Source organism: Rhopalosiphum padi, chromosome 3 (genome assembly GCF_020882245.1).
Source record: "Rhopalosiphum padi isolate XX-2018 chromosome 3, ASM2088224v1, whole genome shotgun sequence".
NCBI classification, from domain to species: Eukaryota; Metazoa; Arthropoda; class Insecta; order Hemiptera; family Aphididae; genus Rhopalosiphum; species Rhopalosiphum padi.
The window spans coordinates 79264175-79286869 of record NC_083599.1 but is presented as its reverse complement, the minus strand read 5'-3'; the positions used below and the strand labels follow the sequence as shown (position 1 = coordinate 79286869).

At 27.7% G+C, this 22695-nt stretch overlaps 2 protein-coding genes across 2 annotated transcripts; one reads left to right on the top strand and one right to left on the bottom strand.

Annotated features, from left to right (window-relative positions):
- Positions 1-4506: 4506 nt before the first annotated feature.
- Positions 4507-7261, bottom strand: LOC132925968 (zinc finger MYM-type protein 1-like). The gene is given in 4 exon segments (XM_060990323.1): positions 4507-5724; positions 5726-6099; positions 6239-6451; positions 7051-7261. Coding segments are annotated over 4 exon segments (2016 nt in total).
- A 6083-nt stretch (positions 7262-13344) lies between these two features.
- On the top strand, positions 13345-17141 carry LOC132925967 (uncharacterized). The gene is given in 10 exon segments (XM_060990321.1): positions 13345-13434; positions 13437-13544; positions 13712-13849; positions 14034-14168; positions 14231-14353; positions 14655-14732; positions 14828-14941; positions 15054-15188; positions 16567-16806; positions 17032-17141. Coding segments are annotated over 10 exon segments (1251 nt in total). The 5' UTR covers positions 13345-13364.
- The last annotated feature ends 5554 nt before the right edge of the window (positions 17142-22695 follow it).

Genomic DNA, 22695 nt, shown 5'->3' with positions numbered 1-22695 from the left:
CGCTCGTGTCGTGCTTTTTTGTTTAAATTCGTTTAAATTTTACTTGTGTTGTCAACTTGTGCTGTTCATTTAATATTTAACATTATGAATATGAATCCAGTGACAGACGAAGTTGTTATATTATTAGAGACGCCATTTCGACGTTGGAAGTCTAATAATAAAAATGATTTAATAAAGGTAGCCTATGCCGGCTTTGTCAGTTTTGACTCCTGACAAAAAATTAAGCAAGGTATTCTGTAGATCATTTAATTTAAATTTTTATAAACAACACTCATGGTTATGTGGAAGTCATTATTTACAAAAATTGTTTTGTTGGCCGTGTTTGTTATTGGGTAAAATTCAGTCTGTTTGGAATACTATTGGTTATTGTGATTTAAAAAATTTATCTAGGAGTATTCAAATACATCAATCATCAAAAGAACATATTCATAACCATTTAGGATTAAAACATTTAGAAAAAAATAGTTTTACTATAGTAGATATTGTTAATGAGCATGGTAATTTGTTTAAAAAAAATTATAATGAAAATGTGAGATTGAATCGTTTATTTATGGAGCACTTAATTGATTTGGTTATATTTTTGGGAAAACAAGAGCTAGCATTTCGTGGTCATGATGAGAGCAGTGATTCATTAAACAAAGGAAATTTTAAAGAGTTGTTTGATTGCATATTGTTAGGTGTTCTCAAGAAATACAAAATCATTATAAAAGTATAAAAAACACATTTTCAGGTTTGTCCAAGTCCATACAAAATGATTTAATTTCATGTATTTCTGATTTTATAATAAATCAAATTAAAAATGAAATTAGGCAATGTAAATTTTATTCAATTCAAATTGATGATACTACAGATATCAGTCAAAAAACACAGTGTTCAATTGTAATTAGATATGTTACAGATAAATCTGAATTAGTTGAACGTTTTTTGGATTTTCACAATGTTAGTGAAGATCGCACGGCTCAAGGTTTATTTAATTTGGTTTATTCTGTTTTAAATGAGTTTGATGTGGAAAATAAATTAGTTGGCCAATGTTATGATGGAGCATGTGTAATGTCAGGTCATTTAACAGGTTTACAGGCTAGAGTTAAAGAACTTGCTCCTAATACTTTATTTACACACTGTTTAGCTCATAGATTAAATTTAGTATTGCAACATGGTTGTAGTATAAATGCTAAATGTCGTATATTTTTTGCTTATATAGTTCGGTATGGCTGCTTATTTTCACAATTCCACCTCACGTTCTAATGTTGTAGATAATATTGTAGGTAAACGAATTCCTCAATTCGTTCAAACTAGATGGTCTTCACGTTCAAAAATTTTACATACAGTAGTTAATGAGTGGTCAGGGTTTATAAATGTTTTTGATTCTATAAGCAATGATCCAAAATCTTCATCTGAATCTATTTGTGGTGCTATAGGTCATTTAAAAAATTTAAAAACTTTTGAATTTGCTTTTTTAGCACTCATATTTAGTAATATATTTATATATACTGACAATTTATTTAACGTTCTTCAAAATAAGTCATTTGGTATAGAATTTTGCTTAAGAAAAATAAATATAACATGTGAGCTTATAAATAAAAAAAGAAATGAGTCTGAATTTTTAAAATTATTTAATCAAGCTATTACTCTTACAAAACCTCCAAAAGCTACAAGAAATGAATCTAACAATCAATCAAATTTTAAAATATTATTTTATGAAATAATTGATAATATTCTAATGCAATTAAATACTAGATTTCAAGACACAAATAAATTACTTTTTTTACAGTTGGCTGATGTAACTAATTTTAAAGAATATTCTTGTAAATTTCCAGAAAATACTTTAAATAATTTGAAATTAACTTATTCTAATATATTTTGTGATATAATTAAATTAAAAGTTGAATTGGAGGTTTTGTATAGTGATGTAAAATATCAAAATTTATTACATATTTATGACATGGTTAAAATTATTGAACAAGATACATTGAAAGACATTTTACCTGAAGTTTATAAGTTATTTATTCTTATTTTGACCATACCATCAACTAGTGTATCAAATGAAAGAAGTTTCTCTTGCCTCAAAAGAATTAAAACCTATTCTCGAAATAGTATTTCACAAATTCGTTTAAGTTCCCTCGCTATACTATCAATTGAAAAATCCTTGATCTATCAACTTAAAGAGACAGAATCATTTTATGATAATATTATAAACATATATGCTAATCAAAAAGATAGGAGTATAAATTTAACATACAAAACATAATAGTTTAATATAGTTTTATTTAATTCATAGTTTCAGAACTTTGCATACTTAAAAAGTCTTTTTCAAGACTAGGTTTACTTAAAAAGTCTTTTTCAAGACTAGTTAGTAGGTAGGTATAATGTATACTTAAAAAAGTCCTTTTCAGGACTACCAAGTTTTAAAATGTTCACTTTATTATATTATTTACTATACGAAACAAGTATATTATTATAGTTATAATTATTTTTATATTTTTAAATTCCATTATTATGAAGTTTTTTTTTTGTTATGAAGAGGGGGGGGTTGATACATAAGTCGCCTCACCAAAAAAATACCCCCAAAGCCGCCACTGGTATTCAGATGAGATTTCATCCAATACGATTTTTAACGAATTATAGGTACATTTTATTTTCCGTATACCATTATTAATTTCCGATTTTTTTTTTACTAAATAATTTGTAGAATGTGTAACCCACTAACCTAAATCAAATCGATAAATAGGTACTCTACGAAAACACTTTAATTACCTAGGTATATAAATAATAAATAATGTTATATAATTATATAAATTACATAAATATATAATAACTATCGAAAATACTTACTTATTTTAAATGTGAAAATTAAAAATATTGTAAAATTAAATTGGAATTTATTTGTTAGTTGTCTTATACAACTTTTTATAAGCCAATGCTCGGCCCCCTTTCAGATTTGAGGTACGTCTGTTTTTTAAATTTTTTTTATTTGCTATTTTGTCTTGGCGTTTATAAAAACAAAATTAAAATAGATATTATATTGATAAAGTATAATAATATGTTGACTACGCACGACACTACGACAGGCGATTTTGTCAATGGAATGATAGAATAGTAGGTGATAATTTCAAAATAATAATAATAATATTCATGCTAACAAATAAGATACAAAATAAATAATAATTATCTTATCGATAATAATATAATTTATAGTGGTTGCGGGCTGCGGGCGCGTCGACATAGAGTATAAATACTTATTACGTCGCGCGCATTGTAGTGGAGAGGGACGCCGCTGTGTACGACGACGTTTGAATTCACAGTGCCGTTAGGAGCAGCACTTGACAGCGCAAAATTTACATTTCACGGCGTTTAAATATGTTTACGCAGTCTGAGTATAACTCGCTTGCTTTAGGTTTTACAGTCTAAATACCTATTATAAAATTATATCATAACAATATTCCGGAGGGCAAGACGGTGCGTTTTTTCAATTATTCCCTATATTAAGTTCAATATATCGTTTAGAAATACCGTAAATTTCAACATTTTTAAATGACCTTTAACTGTTAAAATGTTTAGTTTTTTAAAAAAAGCTCACCGTCCTGCCCTCCAGAATATTGTCATCTTTTAATTTTGTTATAGGTGTTTTGACTCTAAAACCTAAATTAAGCGAGTTATACTCAGACCAGTGGCGAGGCGAGCTATTTTAACACAAGGAGCAAAGATTTTAGTCTAGGTACCCACCCAATATTTTATCAAACATACAAAAAATATGTGTACAAATCATATAAAATAAAAACAACATTTAACACTTTAACGTACCACTATATTTATTATTTACACAACATTCATTTAAATAACAATATTTTTTTCAAAACATTTGAAGTGAATGCATATTTATTTATAGCCTCTTCCAGATCTATATCAATGTCCCTCTCGCATGAAAGTAAAAGTAAGCTTTCCAAACGATTTTGCTGCGTAGTGGAGCGTAAACGAGTTTTGATGAGCTTAAGCTTTGAGAATGATCGTTCACTTGAAACAGATGTGGCCGGAATAGTACATAAATACTTGTAAGCAACAAACAAATTAGGGAATGCTGCACATAACCCATATGAGCTAATTAGTTTTAAAATTTGTATTGATGTAAGATTTTTTTCAGCAATTTTTGTTAATGTATTACTATTAGTACTACTATCAGAATCACATGCATCAGTATTTTCTTCAGTAATACTTATTTCATTTTCAGAATTAGATAATGATGTAAGATTCAAATTGGATTGCAGACTTTTAAAACTTGAAGCAAATATTAAATATTCATTTTTCAATTCTTCAAGTTGTAAATTTAGAATCCATTGGACCAGTGTTTCAAATAAATCATTGGGAATAGGTTCTCCATTACTTGTAGCCATAAGACGGTCATAGGAAAGAATCGAAAAGTCTTTTAATAAATTTCGAGCTCCGTCAAATCTCATTAAGATAGAATTTGTAATTTGATCTAAAATAACAAAATAAACTTCTGTTCTGAATTTATGGCGATTGTTGGTAGACTGATAATGAAGTGGTATAACAAAATATTTTTTTCATTAACTTTAAATTTAGGACAAACGTGAATGAAGATATGATGATATGTAAGTTTTTAGCTGTTGAAGAGCAATCTCGATCTGGTGAATTGGTTAATTCTTCTAAAGTCATCAATAGTGCTTCATACTTATCATGAATAATTGAAATTGCTCGATCGTGGGAAGTCCATCGAGTTGTAGAAAAATTTTTAATGCGACAGACTCTTTGATCAGGATAAACTTTTATTTGTTGTTCTTTAAATATAGCAGTACGTTTCCTTGCTCTCATAAAACTTATTACTGATTGCAATTCACCAAAGAAGTTTCTCATACTTGTTCTTTTATCACATGTATCAACAATTACAAGATTTAGTATGTGAGAAAAGCACCAAATATATATGGCTTGAGGATTTTTGTCCTGTATGTATGAACGCACTCCAGAATATTGACCTTGCATACAGGCAGCTCCATCATATGACTGAGCACATAAATTATTTTCCCAATCCAATTCGTAAAGATTACAAATCTCGCAAAATAAATCAAACAAACCTTTTCCAGATGCATCACTTGCTACTTTAACTGCGATAAGGCGTTCTTCAGGCTGATGATCATCATTAACAAAACGCAATACAAGTGAAAACTGTTCCAGGTTAGCCACGTCGGTAGTTGTGTCTATAATAATAGAAAACACCCGAGCTTTTTTTACTTTTTTTAAAATTTCTAATCGAACTATTTCACCAAGTACATTTAACATTGTATTTTGACTGTCGCTGGAGAGAAATGTTATACGATTTTTTTTTGAAGCATTTGTAATTTTACTTAAATGAGATTTAAGTAAAGCATTATGTTTTGACATTAATTTTAACAATTCTAAGAAATTTCCTTGGTTTTTAGAGCTCCAGCTTTCATTGTGTCCTCGAAATGCAGAGTTTTGTCGAGCTAAGTAAATTAAAACATCAAAAATTATTTTTACTATTTCTCTATTTTCTGCAACAATAGAGTTGGGGAGTCCTAATGTGGTAATATTCACTCTCTGATTACTAATATACATGGCTCTTCTAATTTCAGACTGCAAGTGGTCTGTTGAACATTCGTGCACTTTAAGTTTGTAGGCAATATGTCTCCAATCATTCGATCCACATTTTGCAAGTTGGTTACACTTGGAATGAGTTGTTCCAAAAAGTTTCACAAACAATACAGTATACTTTGTCTTCAGAAGGAGAATAAGAAACCCAATTTCTTACTACAAAATCTCCAGGAGCAATTTTTTTATTATAATGCTGTTCGTGAAATGATCTAATCCATTCACCCTGTTTTCGTTTAGGAAACACTTGATTTTTTAGTTCTGCTGGTAACGGCTGGCATGGATGTTAACTGGCTAAATAAGCAAAATATTCGTTTGAATTTGTTGGCAATATTAATGCTGGATCATTAGGAAAACTTTGGAAACTACTCGACACTGAATCAATAATTGCTGTTTCTGTATTAATAACTTTATCATATTGAGCTGCAGTAGAATTATCACCAAGTTCAATATTACAATCTGTATTGGTATCAGCACCTAAAACAATTTGTTATTATATAATATTATTAATTATTAGTTAAAATTATACTTTAATTGCGCATGATAGTTCTCTTAATTAATAATACAAGAGAATATGATAAATTTAACGTTAGGTAGTAAAATTTTTAAAACTTACCAGTACTCGATGCTATGATTGAAGAAACTTCAGACTCTCTTATAATTGTGTTTGAACTTGTTGGCAATATTAATGCTGGATCATTGGGAAAACGTTGGAAACTACTTGAATCTGAATCAATTATTGCTGTTTCTGAATTAATAACTTTATCATATTGAGCTGCAGTAGAATTATCACCAAGTTCAATATTACAATCTGTATTGGTATCAGCACCTAAAACAATTTGTTATTATATATTAATAATATAACATTATTACAAATTATTTTTTTTTTAATTATTAGTTAAAATTATATTTTAATAGCACATGCTAGTTATCTTGCAATATTGCTCTTGATTAATAATACAAGAAAACATGATAAATATAACACAGTTACCTACTAAAATTTAAAAATCGTCCCCTTTAAAAAATTTGTATTATTTGTGATTAGATTAATTAGTTAATTATTAAATCTAACCCAAACTCGTACATAATTTATCATTTCATTAAAATATTAAATTATGCATGCACGTATAATAATTATAATACAAAATATATGCAATATACACAATATACCTACATAATAACTAATAAATGCTATTCATATTTTGTATTTCAATCATTATTTTATTACAATCATCTTCGTTGAAGTATAAAAATAAGATTTTGTATGGCTTTGAAATTGGAAAACACAAAAAAATTATAACCTATTCAGTCTTGTATTATTATTACAATATTAGTTTTAGTTATTACACATTTAAACCAATACCTATATGGCTATATATTATTATATTGAACTAATAATCTATTCTATTTAGAAAAATATTTACTTACCAGAATTAGAACAATGAGGAACTAAATTAATTTTCTGCCGCTGAGTATGTTCTACATTATTTACACGTTTTTTAGAAATAAAACTAGAGACATCGTTGACTAGGTTAGATTTTTTCAATTTTGCAATATTATATGCAGTTAAATGTCTCTTCCAATTGGTGTCATTTAGTCTTAATTTGTTTTTACCACATAAACAGATATTGGTGGACATAATTTTAATTTAATATTAATTAAAAACAACACATAGTTTAACACAATGACATAAATCACATTTGTAAATACTAAATAGTAAGAAACTAAGAACACATTTACCGGTTTGCAAAAAGTATACGATAGCAGCGAGTCGCTGACGCGTTGTGGCGATTAAATAATATTGGTATTTGGTAGGTAGTTGGTGGGGTCAGTGGAAAAACAATTTCATGATTTTATTTCTATTTATAAAAATAGATTATTATCATTAATCGTTAAGGATTATAATATATAGGTATCATATATTATGTATATATAGTATAATATATATAAATATATATATTTTGTCATATTGGATATTATAAACATGGCTCTGTATCTTATTCAGTAATCACTAATCAGTATTCTTAATTTAGACGCAATAATTTTATATAGGAACATTATTTTACGCCGTACGAGGGTACCATAATCCATGATTACCACGAATATAGAACATACAATAATAATTTGAATAATTCATGATACAGGGCCCGTATAACAATAGTTAAATCAAGATCAAACCGCCGAATTCGGACGGTAAATAATCTTAGAGTAAAATCACCCATTACAAAAAAAGATAGAGAACAATGTATTAATATACTTCTTCAACGATATATTTTTGAATATCGATATCGTTATATTTATATCGTTATAAAAGAAATTTAGGTATCGATACTTCGATATATTTTTTGAATTTTTCTATTTTTCTATTTTTTTTTTATCTTTTTTGTAATGGGTGATTTTACACTAAGATGACATACATAGACAATATGATTCTGCGGTCTATGTTGCGCGTGGGGCATAGGGAGAATAAACAAATAGTGCGCTGACACCCTCTTAAGCATAACCGAGGTTTAAACTATGATTGTTAAAAATGGATACATTGAAATAATATAGTTTAGATAACTGATTTTAAACGTGTTAACATTTAACTACATAATACCTACCTCCTTGTTAATCAGATTATCTTGTTGCTTATTTATATTATAGTAGGTACATCAATACTACGTACATACGTATGTGATAAATTGTAATACCCACCCACAAACTTACCCACCAACAAACCTACCCACCTACCCACCCACCCACCCAAAATTTGGAGGAGCGGCCGCTCCTCTAGACCCCCCTTCACCACGCCACTGACTCAGACTACGAAAATGTGTTTTTACCACTGAAAATTACTGGTGTGGCGTCCTCTTAAGTAGTCTAATTAATATAAATCTATTTACTTTTTGTATTTTTGTTGTATACTGATTGTAAATCTTTTTTAAAATATAAATTAATAGAATGGTTTATTAATTTAAAATAAACTGTACGTGTTAGTGTGATACGATACGTTCCGTATATAATTGTTACATATTTAGGTATTTTTTAGTTTTTAGCTGTGAAAAATATGGATAAGTACGCTCTGTTAGGTAGGTATGAAAAATATCTGCATGGTTAAAAGATTCGTAAATCCAATTTTCGTATAATGGCTACACATATACAAAATACCAAATTAAGTTCGTATAATATACGAATATTAAATAATTATAATATAATATAATGCGTAGTGCCGTAAATGCTTACGAACGATTGTATATTATGGACGAAGAATAATAACATTCATAAGTTGTACAATATATATTTTGCACGCCTGCGTCCGGCGATCAACTTTGTACCTACATTGTACAGTAAAAACTCAAATTTCCGAGACAATTCGTGATTTGTTGATGTGTTATCAGTATAAACTAAGAACTAAAAATAAATAGGTAAGTACTCAGTAAGTTAAGTATTATGACATTATATGTAATAAATAATAATAGGTATATACGAAATACGAATTACGTATTGGATAATAAATAATAATAATATCATCGGTATCTCAATTTCACTATTTCACAGTCTCGCGAACGTACGCGCGTTTTTCGATAACCGATATAACCATTGTTAAGTTTGTAATTTTGTATACACTATAGGGCCATACCGCCCATACTACCACGTCAACCTAGGCGACACTATAAAATATTAGTATAATATACTATAGATATAATAATAATATTTTTTTCCTAGTACCAGTCTACTTATAGCCAAAGTGCATATAACTACACAGAGGCTGAACTATTTTTACATATACAATTATATAATATTATATATAGATAATTCAAAAGTCAAGACGCCGCTACGGGGACTGCGGAATGCGGAGTGTGGACTATCGATATTCGAATATTTAATACACCCGTCTAAAATTAGTGGTAAAACCCATGAAATACGGCGGAAATCGGTATTACTATTGATAATAATGATAATATTATTATTCATTCCTTCTCAGTCTCCGAACACGTCGAATATTGTCCGCTGAACACTGAAGAGAAGGAGAACCTACCGAAAATAGTGTTTTCAGTTTTGTATTATATTATACTTATACTATACCGTAATTACTAATTTTATATTTTGCCATTTTGGTGTAAATTGCGGTGATCTGGTGAGTACTTACCTATTATTTATTTAAATAATTAAGATTGTAGTTGTAAGCGTATAGTCAGTCAATTATAAAGTTTTAAAGTCTATTTTATATTGGGTACCTATATATTTTGTTTTGTTTGGTCATATAACACGTGTCCAGTAAATTAACGCTCAAAATTTATCTTAAAATGTAAATTAACAATTTTAAATATTTTTAGTTTAGATTACCTAATTATTTATTTAATATCACATGTTTGACCATCAAACTATGAATTTTAAATATTGAAATTGTTTTTTTAAGTGACAACTGAACCAAAATCAAACCCTGATTATTAAATATTATTTCTTAACACAGGTCTTAACATCTAGCATGCTGTTACCTACCTATTACACGATAATACAGTTAATATTATACCAAATTACCTAGATATTTTTATTATACAAGTATACAACAAACAATGACACAATGCATGAATACAAAAAATCCAGACAATTGTTTTGGAACTATATATAATGTGTAATATTTTATTATGTTAAATTATAGACCATAGTTATGGTAGTCATGTCATGTTAATTCATAATGCCTTACTTAATATATTAATATTATAAGTGCCCTTGCTAAGTAGGTACCTAATGTTTTAATAAATTTCCAATTCCAACTAATAGGTACAAGTATCCAAATTATCTCATTAAGGTAGTGATAACCATAACCTATAATAGTGAATCATTTTTATTTGAACAAAACTTAATTTTCTTAATTAAAATTTTAATATGTTAATATTTTATTAATATGGTTACATACCTACAATAATATTAATAGGTAGGTATACTTTCTTTGAAAAAAAAAATGGACATTACTTTCAAGCAATTTAGTAATCCTAACCTCTAGCTGTATGTAGGATACTATTATCTACTAAAAGTTTTAAATTAGCTTAATTTTATGTATTAGTTAGTAATAAACATTAGTATTTGCATATATTTATATTCTTGTGATTTGTGGTCAATAGTTTTTTTATTACTCTAATAATTTTAATGTATTCTGTTGTTACATTTGGTTCATTAAACTATAGTAGAGTTGGTAACAAACAGTTGAATATCCTACTATTCTATGTATTGATTTGTTGTAGATAAATTATCTATTTACATTTATCATGAAGAAGTTGGTTCCTCTCAGTAGTCGTACAAAGAGAAGGAAAATGAAAAAAGAGTTAGACTATTTCAATCCTACCTACAACCATGATATTCCTGAAAATTTATTTTCGGAATCTAATCTACTTAATAAAATACCAAATTCTAATACAAATTCACACAACTGTCAGAATAATGTTTCATTTACAACAGAACATAGACTTCCAGAAGAATTAAATAACGAATCGCAAAATTTTAATTTCTCTAACTACAAAATTGATTCTCCCCCCATAGATGTATTTGATACTGATGATTCTGATTCTGACTTATTATCTAGTACTAGTACATCATTTTTGATAAATAATGAATTAGCTCAATGGGCAATACATTACAAAATTTCTCATGTTGCCTTAGATAATCTTTTAAGTATTCTTCGTCAACATAAATGTTTTATTACATTACCCAAAAGAGCCAAGACATTATTAAAAACCAAACCCATTTCAATAGAAAATATGCGGGTCGTTCATCCTGGAAAATACTACCACTTTGGTCTCAAAAATGGAATTGTTCGTTATTTACCATATAATAATTGTGTTTTAGAGCAAGAATTAAAAATTGTTATTGCTATTGATGGACTTCCCATTCATAAAAGCACTTCTTTACAGTTTTGGCCAATTTTGGCTTACATACGACCAAAATCTGATCTTGTTTTTCCTGTGGGACTGTACTGTGGAAACCAAAAACCTTCAGACAGCAATGACTACTTAGAAGATTTTGTAGATGAAGCAAAATATTTAATATTGAATGGTATTCAACTGGAAAATAAATCTTACAAAGTTAAAATTGATGTAATCTGTTGTGATATGCCGGCAAGATCATTTGTTTTAAAAATTAAATCTCATACTGGATATAATTCATGTCCTCGTTGTGAAATTGAAGGAGAGCGTAAAGAAAATAGGACAGTTTTTCCTTATTGTGAACTACACAAACGACCACCAAATAGGACACATAATGGCTATACAGACAAATTAACGAATGATCATCATTTACCTAATACTGATATTTCTATACTTATTGAATTACCTATGTTTGATATTATCAACGACTTTTCTTTAGATTATATGCATATGTTATGTCTTGGAGTGACCAAAAAACTGCTTTTTTTATGGATGAATGGTCCATTAAATGTCCGCTTGCCTTCATGGAAAATTAGAGAGTTATCAGATTTAGCTATTAACTTAAAGTCAGACTTTCCTTGTGATTTCTCAAGAAAACCAAGAAAATTAGAAGAAGTAGCTCGATTTAAAGCAACGGAATTTAGAGCAATTTTAATATATTATGGTTTTGTTATTTTAAAAGATATTAAAGCTGATGATTGTTACAAAAATTTTAAGGCTCTTAGCATAGCAATGACAATACTTCTAAGCCCTCAACATGTCTCATTAAAACAATATGCTCATGATTTGTTAGAATATTTTGTCAAATCCTTTGAACAAATATATGGCCAAATGTACATGGCACCAAATATTCATGGCTTACTTCATTTGGTAGATGATTATGATAGATTCGGATCTCTCGATAATTGTAGTACATTTTCGTTTGAGAACTACATGATAGTACTAAAGAGTATGATTAGAAAGCCTGATAAACCATTGGAGCAGGTTATAATACGATATAATGAAACAGAAAAATCAACCAGCAATTTAGAAACAAATGTGATAATATGAAGAATAGTGAAGGCTTATTAATAGGACAACATAATAAGGGGCCTCTAATAAATAACTTTGTGACAAATCCACAGTTTAGTACATTAATTTTGGGAAATTACAAATTAAAAACCAATGTAGATGCAGATTCATATTTTTGTACAAATAATAATGAAATTGTTAAATTAATTAATATTGGACATTCAACAAACACTGGAAATATAGTTTTGATTGGCAGAGAATTTAGGGAAAAAACAGATTTTTATGTTCAGCCTATTAAATCATCACATCTAGGAATTTTTTCTGTTAAACATTTGTCTAAAAATTTAAAGTGTTGGAATGTTAAAGATGTTAAAAAAAAGTTATGATTTTATCTTACAAAAATGAACAGGTTGTTGTATCCCTTTTACATGACATTTAGAAAATTTGTAATAAAATTTTCCATTTTTTTTTTCTTAACATGTAAATATATGTAATGTAATCATTATTAATTGTATTGATAAACTTAATAGATTTTTTTTAATTTTAAATTTTATAATTATCTGTATAAATAAATTAGGTCATATATTATTAGTAGCTAAATGTAAATTAAGACAATATAAATATGAAGATAGGAAACGCGAATTGTATGATCTTTGCTTAGTTATTTAAAATATAGGTACCTATATTATTAAACGTTTCCTATTATATACTATAAAGTATTAAATTAAAAACTTATAAATTATGTAGTTTATTCTAGTAATAACATCTAGTTATTTGTGTAAAATATGTACATTCTAGGTACATTTTTCCAGAGTGGATGTAAATATGTGGTCAATAGTGTTATTTGAAACTGAAAATACTATTGAAGTCGTTCCAGCACACTGGGTTAAAAGTAAACTTGTGCCTGGCCCAAAAAAGATGTAAAAAAAAATATTGAACGTAGAGTATTAGCCAACAAATTTGATTTTAATTATTTTGCCTCAAGAACATTAAAGAAAAATATTGGTAAATTGACTATTATTATTTTTTACTAAATCTATTATAATCTATTATTTGTATTTTGTAATACTTTAAAGTATACTGATTAATTTGATTACTGTCATTAAAATAAAATAAAAAATTCATTATTTATAAATATAATTATAATTCTCATTTAAATTAATATTTTTTAGCTACTCTAACAGAAGCTAGAGCGAAGTTGAAGAAGGCTGAAAATACTTCAGATTTATCTACTTGTGATGATGAGATTTCAAAATCTCGTGCAAAAAAATCAAAAGTATTAGATCCTCCAATTTTTTCCTTTAACAAAAGTATGTTTATACTTAACTTTTCAATTTATTCATTTTATTTGTCAGTTAAAGTATAATTAGGTTATGCTTTAAAATAGAGCATGTAAAATAAAAATATAATTGTATTGAAAGACTTATTTATTTACACAATTCATGAACATTTTGGAAATTATGAACTAAGATAATCATTTTATACATTTTACAGATATTACACCCAAATCTAATGGTGCAATGAATGATACTCATGAAACTAAATCAAATAGTTACAGTTTAAGTTGTGTAACATTTAAAGAAAAGAAAAACTCAAATAGTATTGATCATTTATCTTCTAGTCATTTAGGTATATATTAATTTAAAACTATATGTTGATGTACATATACATTGTTAATATAAATGTTATAGATGTTGAAAGCAAGCAAGGTCATAACATTAAATACCAATCAAATAATCAAAATGCAAGTTACAGTTTACCTTTAAAAGCAAAAAGAAAGCTTTTTGATAGAAACTCATTTAGTCCTATTGCAGGTACTTGAATTTTAGAAAATTCAAATATGACATAATTTTATGTAAAAAAAGATTTATTGTAGTTTAACTCTATAAAATTATTTATTTAAATATTGTATATATCTTTTTATTTATAGCACTTTCACAAGAGCATAATATTTATACATCAAGTAGATATTATGATTATAATGTAAATAAATCTCCCATGTCAGTTATTTCTACCAAAGGTAAATTAAGTTAAAATTATAGTTTATTTAATTCACATCTACAATATTCAAAAGATACATTTCTATTAATAATTATTTAAATTTTGAATTTTCAGGTTCTATAATCACACCTGAAAAACATGATTTGTTTAACTTATCTCAGAGTGAATCTGAAACATCTAGTCCAAAAATTGGTAAATTTAAATAATTTAAAAAAAAAAAAATCTGAAATCTTAAATGTAACATATAAAAAATTATTGTATTAATATATTATATTATATTTTTATAGTGGAGCATAAAAGAGCCTCAAGCACCGAAATTATCTACACATCGTCATCTCCTTTTAAAGTCTCTGAAGCTATACAAGATACAAGTGATTACCCAAATTGTGAATTGGCTTTAGGTAATAGAATTTGGTTATTAATAAATATTTTTTATTCTTTTAGATATAATATGTTTACTCGTAATTTTGTATTATTTAAAGCGAAGTTGAATTTTTTTTAAATTGTTTTTAGATATCAATTTACAGTCATCTTTTAAAAAGGTGCCTAGTGTTATTCAAAACAAACACAAATTAAGAAATAACTGCTTATCACAAACTTCTGAATCAAATGATAATATCAATAATAATATAATGGTTTATACTCCAAGTATATTGACTTCTGTGTAATTAAACTTATATTTAATGAGTATGTAGTATGTCCAATAAATACGCGAACTTTTAAAATAAAACTTTTATTTGTTATAATTTATCATAAATCAATTTTATCCCCTTCAAAATAGTCTCCGTCTATAGTGATGCATTTATCCCATCTTCGTTTCCATTGTTCAAAACATCCCTCAAAGTCTTCAGAAGCTAGGCTTTTCAGCTGTCTTGTCGTTTCGCGCTTTATGGTTTCCACATCGTCCCAATGCTGACCCCTCATGACCATTTTACATTTTGGGAACAAAAAAAAATCACAGGGGGCTAAATCTGGAGAAAAGGGGGGGTGGTCAAGTGTTGTGATTGAATTTCGGGCCAAAAACTCACGGACCAGCAAAGAAGAATGAGCCGGCGCATTATCGTGATGCAAAATCCACCCGTCCTCTCATAGCAAATTTGGTCGTACACGTCGCACACGATCTCGTAAGCGCTTAAGAACTTCCACATAGAAAATAGCATTTACAGTTTGTCCTTCAGGAAGATATTCATGATGCACAATACCACGGTAGTAAAAAAAAAACGATTAACATGACCTTAATTTTTGACCGGCTTTTACGACATTTTTTCGTTCGGGGATCATTTTTTGACTTCCACTCCATGCTCTGAGTTTTAAGTTCTAGATCGTACTCGTAAAACCATGATTCGTCACCAGTGATAACCCTTTCAAGAAAATTAGGAGTGAGTGCCGAATTTTTCCAGTCAATGCAGCACTCTTTTCGCCTCAACTTTTGGTCCGGTGTTAGCAGCTTTGGAACAATTTTCGCACACAATTTTTTCAAACCTAAATTTTCCGTCAAAATTGTGTGCACAAACGATTTTCCGATACTTAGCGTATCAGCCAACATCCGGATTGTCATTCTTCGATCGGAAAGCACTAGATACTGCACACGATCAATGTTTAGGTCGTCACAAGTGGTTGAAGGACGTCCTGGTCTCGTATCGTCTTTGCAGTCTTCACGGCCCTCTTGGAAACGCTTAATCCACTTAAAAAGAGCTGTTTTCTTCAGAGCATCATCTCCATAAACAGTATTTAACATTTCATGCATCTGTAGTGAGGTTTTCCCAAGTTTCACCAAAAATGTAATAATTATTCGTTGTTCGGTTAAACTGTCAATTTCCATTTCGACAATACAAAAAAAAAACTAAAAACTTAAACGACACGTGTGCTGTTAGTACAATAATCTCGACGGTCGGACGATTACTGTCGCATTATCAGTAGTTGTAGAGTGAGCCTAAAATAGTATGATGTCGTACTTTGACCTATAGACCGCTGTAGATAATCAGTTCGCGTATTTATTGGACATACTATATCATATTTGTTTCAGACATAATGAATAAAATTTTAAGAGTTGTCTTAAAAATCAAGTATGATGTAGAAACAATTGCTCAAAATCAAATTCAGATGGACAAAACTTTAACTGACACTGTGCTTCAAGCCAAGGATACTGAAAATATTTCTGAAGAACTATTAGAATATGATTCATTACTACCAATTGAAAGTGAAGAACATTTAGATGAATTTGAGTCAAAGTTATTAAATAAATATTTTAGAAAGAACATTGTAAGTACTTTTGCAGTTTATTATATTATAATATAAAATAATCATATTTTTATATATTTATAAATTAATATGTACTAATGAATGACTAATATTTATATTCATCATTATTTTATTATGTGTCACATAGGTTGATGGCCTCAAACGTTTAGAAAAGAAGACATTAACAGCTAAATTATTACTATTTATTATTAAATTAATATATAATTTTATCTGTTGTTTTCCAAATTAGAAGCTGTAAGAAAAGTTAAGGCATTCGAAAATGCAACAAATGCTGAAATTGAAGCACCAATGAAAGTTTACTTGGCCGGAGCAGCATTTAGAAAAAAAAAACTATTATAGTGCATTCACTAAGAAATTTATAATATTATATTATGTACGCTGCATTTTTAGTTGCGTTTTAATAAAGACAAGTATTAACATAATTACATTGCATTTAGTTTTTTTAATTTTACTGCTTACCTAACTTTTGTCCATCTATCCATTTTTATTATTTTGTATAGGTATATAATAACTATATGATATCGAATAGTAGTACATCATAAAAAGTAATTAAAAAGAATAGGTAATGTATATAATATTATACAATATGTGAATAGTGAATATATATTTCAATATCACAAATGAATATTAAAAAATATTCATAATTCATTATTATATGTAAGTTGTCCTACAATTATTAGATAATTTGAAAACTGAAAAAGTGGATTCAAAAATATTTTTTTGGCTATAAAATAATATATTAAGTATATTTGAATAATATTTTTTAAATGTTAAAAAAACATAACGTTTATATTATTATTGTATGAAATGTTATAAAAATAATTAAACCCAGGCCAAAAAATAATACTAAAATATTATTAAAACAATATTTTAATGGCGTTATAATCAAATTGTAATGATAAAAAAATATTAGTCATTACAAATGTAATTATATAATAATGTTATTATGTTATAATCTTTCTATCTGGGAAACCTTATATTAAATTTTAAAGATTTTTTGATAGCCGAATTTGTTTTATCGATATTTCAAGAAAAAAATTCCCGTTTTTCCGTTACTTTTTCAAGGTTTTTCCTGACGCTTTTGAAAACTACTGCACAGCATATTTTACTTTTGACCACAAAGTACCAACTAGATTCAATTTCCTTTTCAAAGAGGGACTGAAGTCAAAAATCAAAGCACTATTACTACTCTAAAACGTGATGACAGACACAAAAATAAAAATAATAAAAACATTCATATACGTACATAAACATAATAAAATAAAAATTTAATGAGAAAATAAGTGTGACAAATAAGTTAAGTTAATGTTTAAGTTAATTAACATCAATTATTAAATACTTACATTGTGTAAGTCAATCTCATCTAGGTCATTAAATTCTGATGCTTGTTCATGTAAATTCACCAACTCTTTATTTTTATTAGGGTCGTTAACTAAAAGAAACAAAAATATTGAATATATATTTATATATATATATATTTTTTTAATAAATTATTACCAGAACCAGAAATAAGCATTTGATCATCAATATTATTTCCCAAACATCCAGTCTCAACTAAACAATAAATTAAGTAATTATAATAAATATAGGTCCACAATTAAATTAAATAGGTATGATTTTATTAATTAGAATTTATAGATCTATAAATTATTTTTTTGGTACCCACCTGTCTCTAATTTAAAAAAATAATTTTGCAATTTAGGCATTTTTGAAACAAGCAAAGCATTTTTTTGAGCATTTTCTTTTGCTCTCTTTCTATTTTTACTGCCACTAGCTTTCTTTTTTCCGACTTCATTCACTGACTCCATAACGACAATAAGGAATAATTCAACGTGCAAATACTTAACTATAGTAAGTTATCAACAAGCCATTAGCCAATATAAATAAAATATAACTTATAAGCCAAATTACACGAGTCATAAAAAAGCATAATAATATAAAATAAACTGTAAATACTTACTAAATTATTAGCAATTGTAATTTATGTCAATTATAAAAATAAAACGCGTACAACGTATAATAACTTACTGATGTCCAATAGGCAATACTGAATAACTGAGCACTGTGTACAGACGTCAGATAGTAACGGTTAGAACAGACATATTGTTCAATAGTAATATAAAATATTAATAATATTATAGTACCGTATATTATACTAATAACGGTTATCTACTGTAGTAGATAGGATAACTTTGATACTAATAATATAAATTTAATAATATTTAGGCATTTAGCTATATAATCGGTAAATAATATCTAAATACGGAGAAATGGGTTTTTCTTTATCACCGTCGCCGTCACCTAGCCAACCTATTTGTCACAAACAGTACCATATTATATTATATATATACATGATTCTAAAATAGACCTTAAAATACTAAAATATATATAATAATAAAATTATAACATATTTGGTTCTCGAGGCCACATGTAGTATATTAAGCGCAAATAAAGGTGCCCCATTATTTTTACAAAACTACGGCGCCCGGGGGCAATTGCCCCCTTTGCCCCCCCCCTTAACACGGCTCTGATCACTATAGCTCATTAAATATATCCGATGGAATAAGTGTTTACATTAAAGACTCAATTATAGTAAATGATGTAATAACTGGAGCGATAAATCACTGTAGCTCATTAGATTTCTTAATTTCCTATAATAATATATTAATTAAATTAACATGCATTTATAGATCTCCCAGTTTGAATAAAATTGATTTTATAATATCTAGATAACTATATAATCTAGAAGATTTTTTAAACAATTACTCTAAATTCCAATCACATATAATCTGTGGAGACATAAATTTAAATATTAAGATCGAAGACTTAGTTTCTATAAAATACCTTAATGTACTTAGTAGCTATGGATTTAAATCGTGTGGCACTACACGTAGCTTTGGTAATAGTAACACACGTATTGATCATATATTTGGGCAACGTGGAATTGGTTCCCGAAAAAAAAAATTTCCAGTATACAACTATTCGAATTGGTTCCCGAATAAAATTACTTATCAGTTTATCAGTCTACAACTCATTGTTACAAGATACGTATATGTACAATCGATAATTTTATAATATTTTATTAGGTTTTACTATGTCTGGTAAAGTTTATAAATATAATTTTATATGATATAATAGATTGATTATTTTTCGTCAGTCTTGTGACAACTAACCTAGTACGTACGTTAAAATGGAAGTGATGTTCAGTGAAAAATATAAGAAACTCTTCGTTATTAACGGTTTCAAATACAACTATCAGGAAATATGGGACGTTGGACTTGTACAAAAAGAAAATGCAAATAGTTTTTAAAAATAAATAATTTAAATAATATTGAGGAATGTAACCTCTAACACAATCATGAGAAAGATAGTGAAAACATATTGGACAGGCAAGCATTAAGCAATAACTTAAAAAGAAAAGCTCAGGAAAATCTTGAACGTCCAACAAAATTAATTTGCCAAGAGTTACTAGTCAATGGTGATATTGAACAGCGTACAGCGCATGATGTTTTTAGAGTAAGACAAAATATTCACGCTAGTCGATCAAGTAAGTTACCTAAATTACCTAAGACTTTAACAGAACTACATGAAGCATTAGATAATTATGATGTAATAACAAATCGTGGTGAATATTTTAAATTTATTAATGATTGTGAAACAAACATTGTAATTTTTACTTGTTCACATAATTTAGAGATACTCAGCAAAATGAAAATAGTGTTTGTTGATAGAACTTTTAAAAGTTGCCCAAAATTGTTTTACCAGCTTTTTACCATTCATGGTGTAAAAGACAACAATTATTTTCCATTAGTTTTTTTCCTACTGCCCAACAAGAACAGTACTACTTATATACAAGCATTTCGATTTATAGAACATCACATGAGGTCTGAAATTATTTTTGCTGATTTTGAAAAGGCTATTCACTTGGCAGTATCTGAAGTTTGGCCACAGTCTAAATTAAGGGGATGTAGATTTCACTTAGGACAGGCGTGGTGGAGAAAAATCCAATCTTTAGGATTCTCAGATGAATTTAAAAATAAAGATTCAGAGATTGGGCAAATATTGAAATACTTTTTTTTGTTACCTTTATTGCCACCTGATATAACGTTTATGTTGAGTTAATGGCTATAAAACCAGAACATGAAAAACTTGATACATTTTTTGATTATGTACTTGAAAATTATATTGAAAATGATAGTGATTTTTATCAAAAATTTGAGCAGATTTTTCAGCCACTTCAGAACGAACAACAAACTGTTGCGAATCGTTTCATGGAAAACTGAATTCTAGATTTTATTCTGCCCACCCAAATATTTTTTTATTGATTGAACAATTAAAAGCAGTGCAGTGTAAAGCATATATAAAGCAAAGAAGCTCACTTAAATTAAAGTCGAAAAAAATTGCTGAAAAAGAAAAGTTTATTGATGAAAATATTAAAAAATTGAGAGACGGCCAAATTTCGAACCTACAGTTCGTTAAAAATGTGTGTTGTAAATTCATACCACACTAATTTGTTTCTAATATTATTAACCTATTTTGACTTATTATTACATTATTATTACTTATTTATTACAACCACAATTATTATTATTGACAAATACGTATGTAGCATATATTATGTATATATTAATATATTATACTGAGCAACATTTTTAACCATACCTAGTATTTTATATAGTGTTTGAACTATTCGAACTTATTTGAATTCTAGACAGCCCTACGTCTGAATAAATGGGAAGGAAATTGTTACTGGTTAAATATATCATAATAATTTGAAAAGTAAATTTAACAAGGTTAATTATTATGAAAGCTTGCGGGAACCAATTCGTAGTCGTCCATATATTCATCAAAAACAAACTGCCTTTTAAAGCCCGGGTCCACACTAGGACGAACATTGTTGTCGAACATGTTCGTTGATAATGTTTCCCCTAGTCTGTACGTGTATTTTATGTGTGCGCGTACAATATTAAAATGTTCGTTCAACATGCGGTATTTGAACGAACATCAAAGAAAATGTTTGGTAACGCTGTCTTCCATGTGGACGTGATCGACAACAAATCAGTTATAAATTATAATTTATACATACTTATACAATGTATATTTCTGATTAAATAAATAACTATGATTTAAAAAGTTCATAAAAATAACTAATTATTGATCAAGCTTAACTATAAATACTTTGAATTATAATTGTTATTATTATTATTATTATTTAAACATTTTAACATTAATTATATTCAGTATGGTATAAGAAAAAGTCATCAATATAGTGTGCACAGTACACACTAGCTGTATCACATAGGTATAGGTAATAAATAATAATGTACCTAGTTATATATTTATCTGATCTATTACAAATGTCGTACCTACCAACAGATATTATTTATTTCATTATTCGTATAAAACTGTAACTTATACCTAGGTATAGGTGCTTATATAGTTGTATATATAAGATACTTCAAAATTTCAAATAGTACATATTTTACGTATCGTACATTTGAATTTTAAATATTTGGTAATTGATAATAATAATATTTATATTATATTACGGCAGTGGAGAATTATTTATACTTTATTAAATATAGCTCAATACTTTGCCACTGATGAAGTAGTATATTTGTCACTGTACATATATTATTTGTACAGGAAAATCCAAAATAAATGAAGAACGATCACACAAATATAGGTATTTTAAATTATTTGAATAGGATTGTCAATTCAGTCGTAACTCGTATTTCACCACCGCGTGACCGTGTTGTGTACTTGTGTTTGAGACGTTTCTGTAGTCTTTAATACTTTTAAATTAACTAAATTTTTACTATATAATAACTTAAAATGTCCAATGAAAAAGATTGGAATCAAGATGAAATTCTGAAGCTTATCAATTTAATTC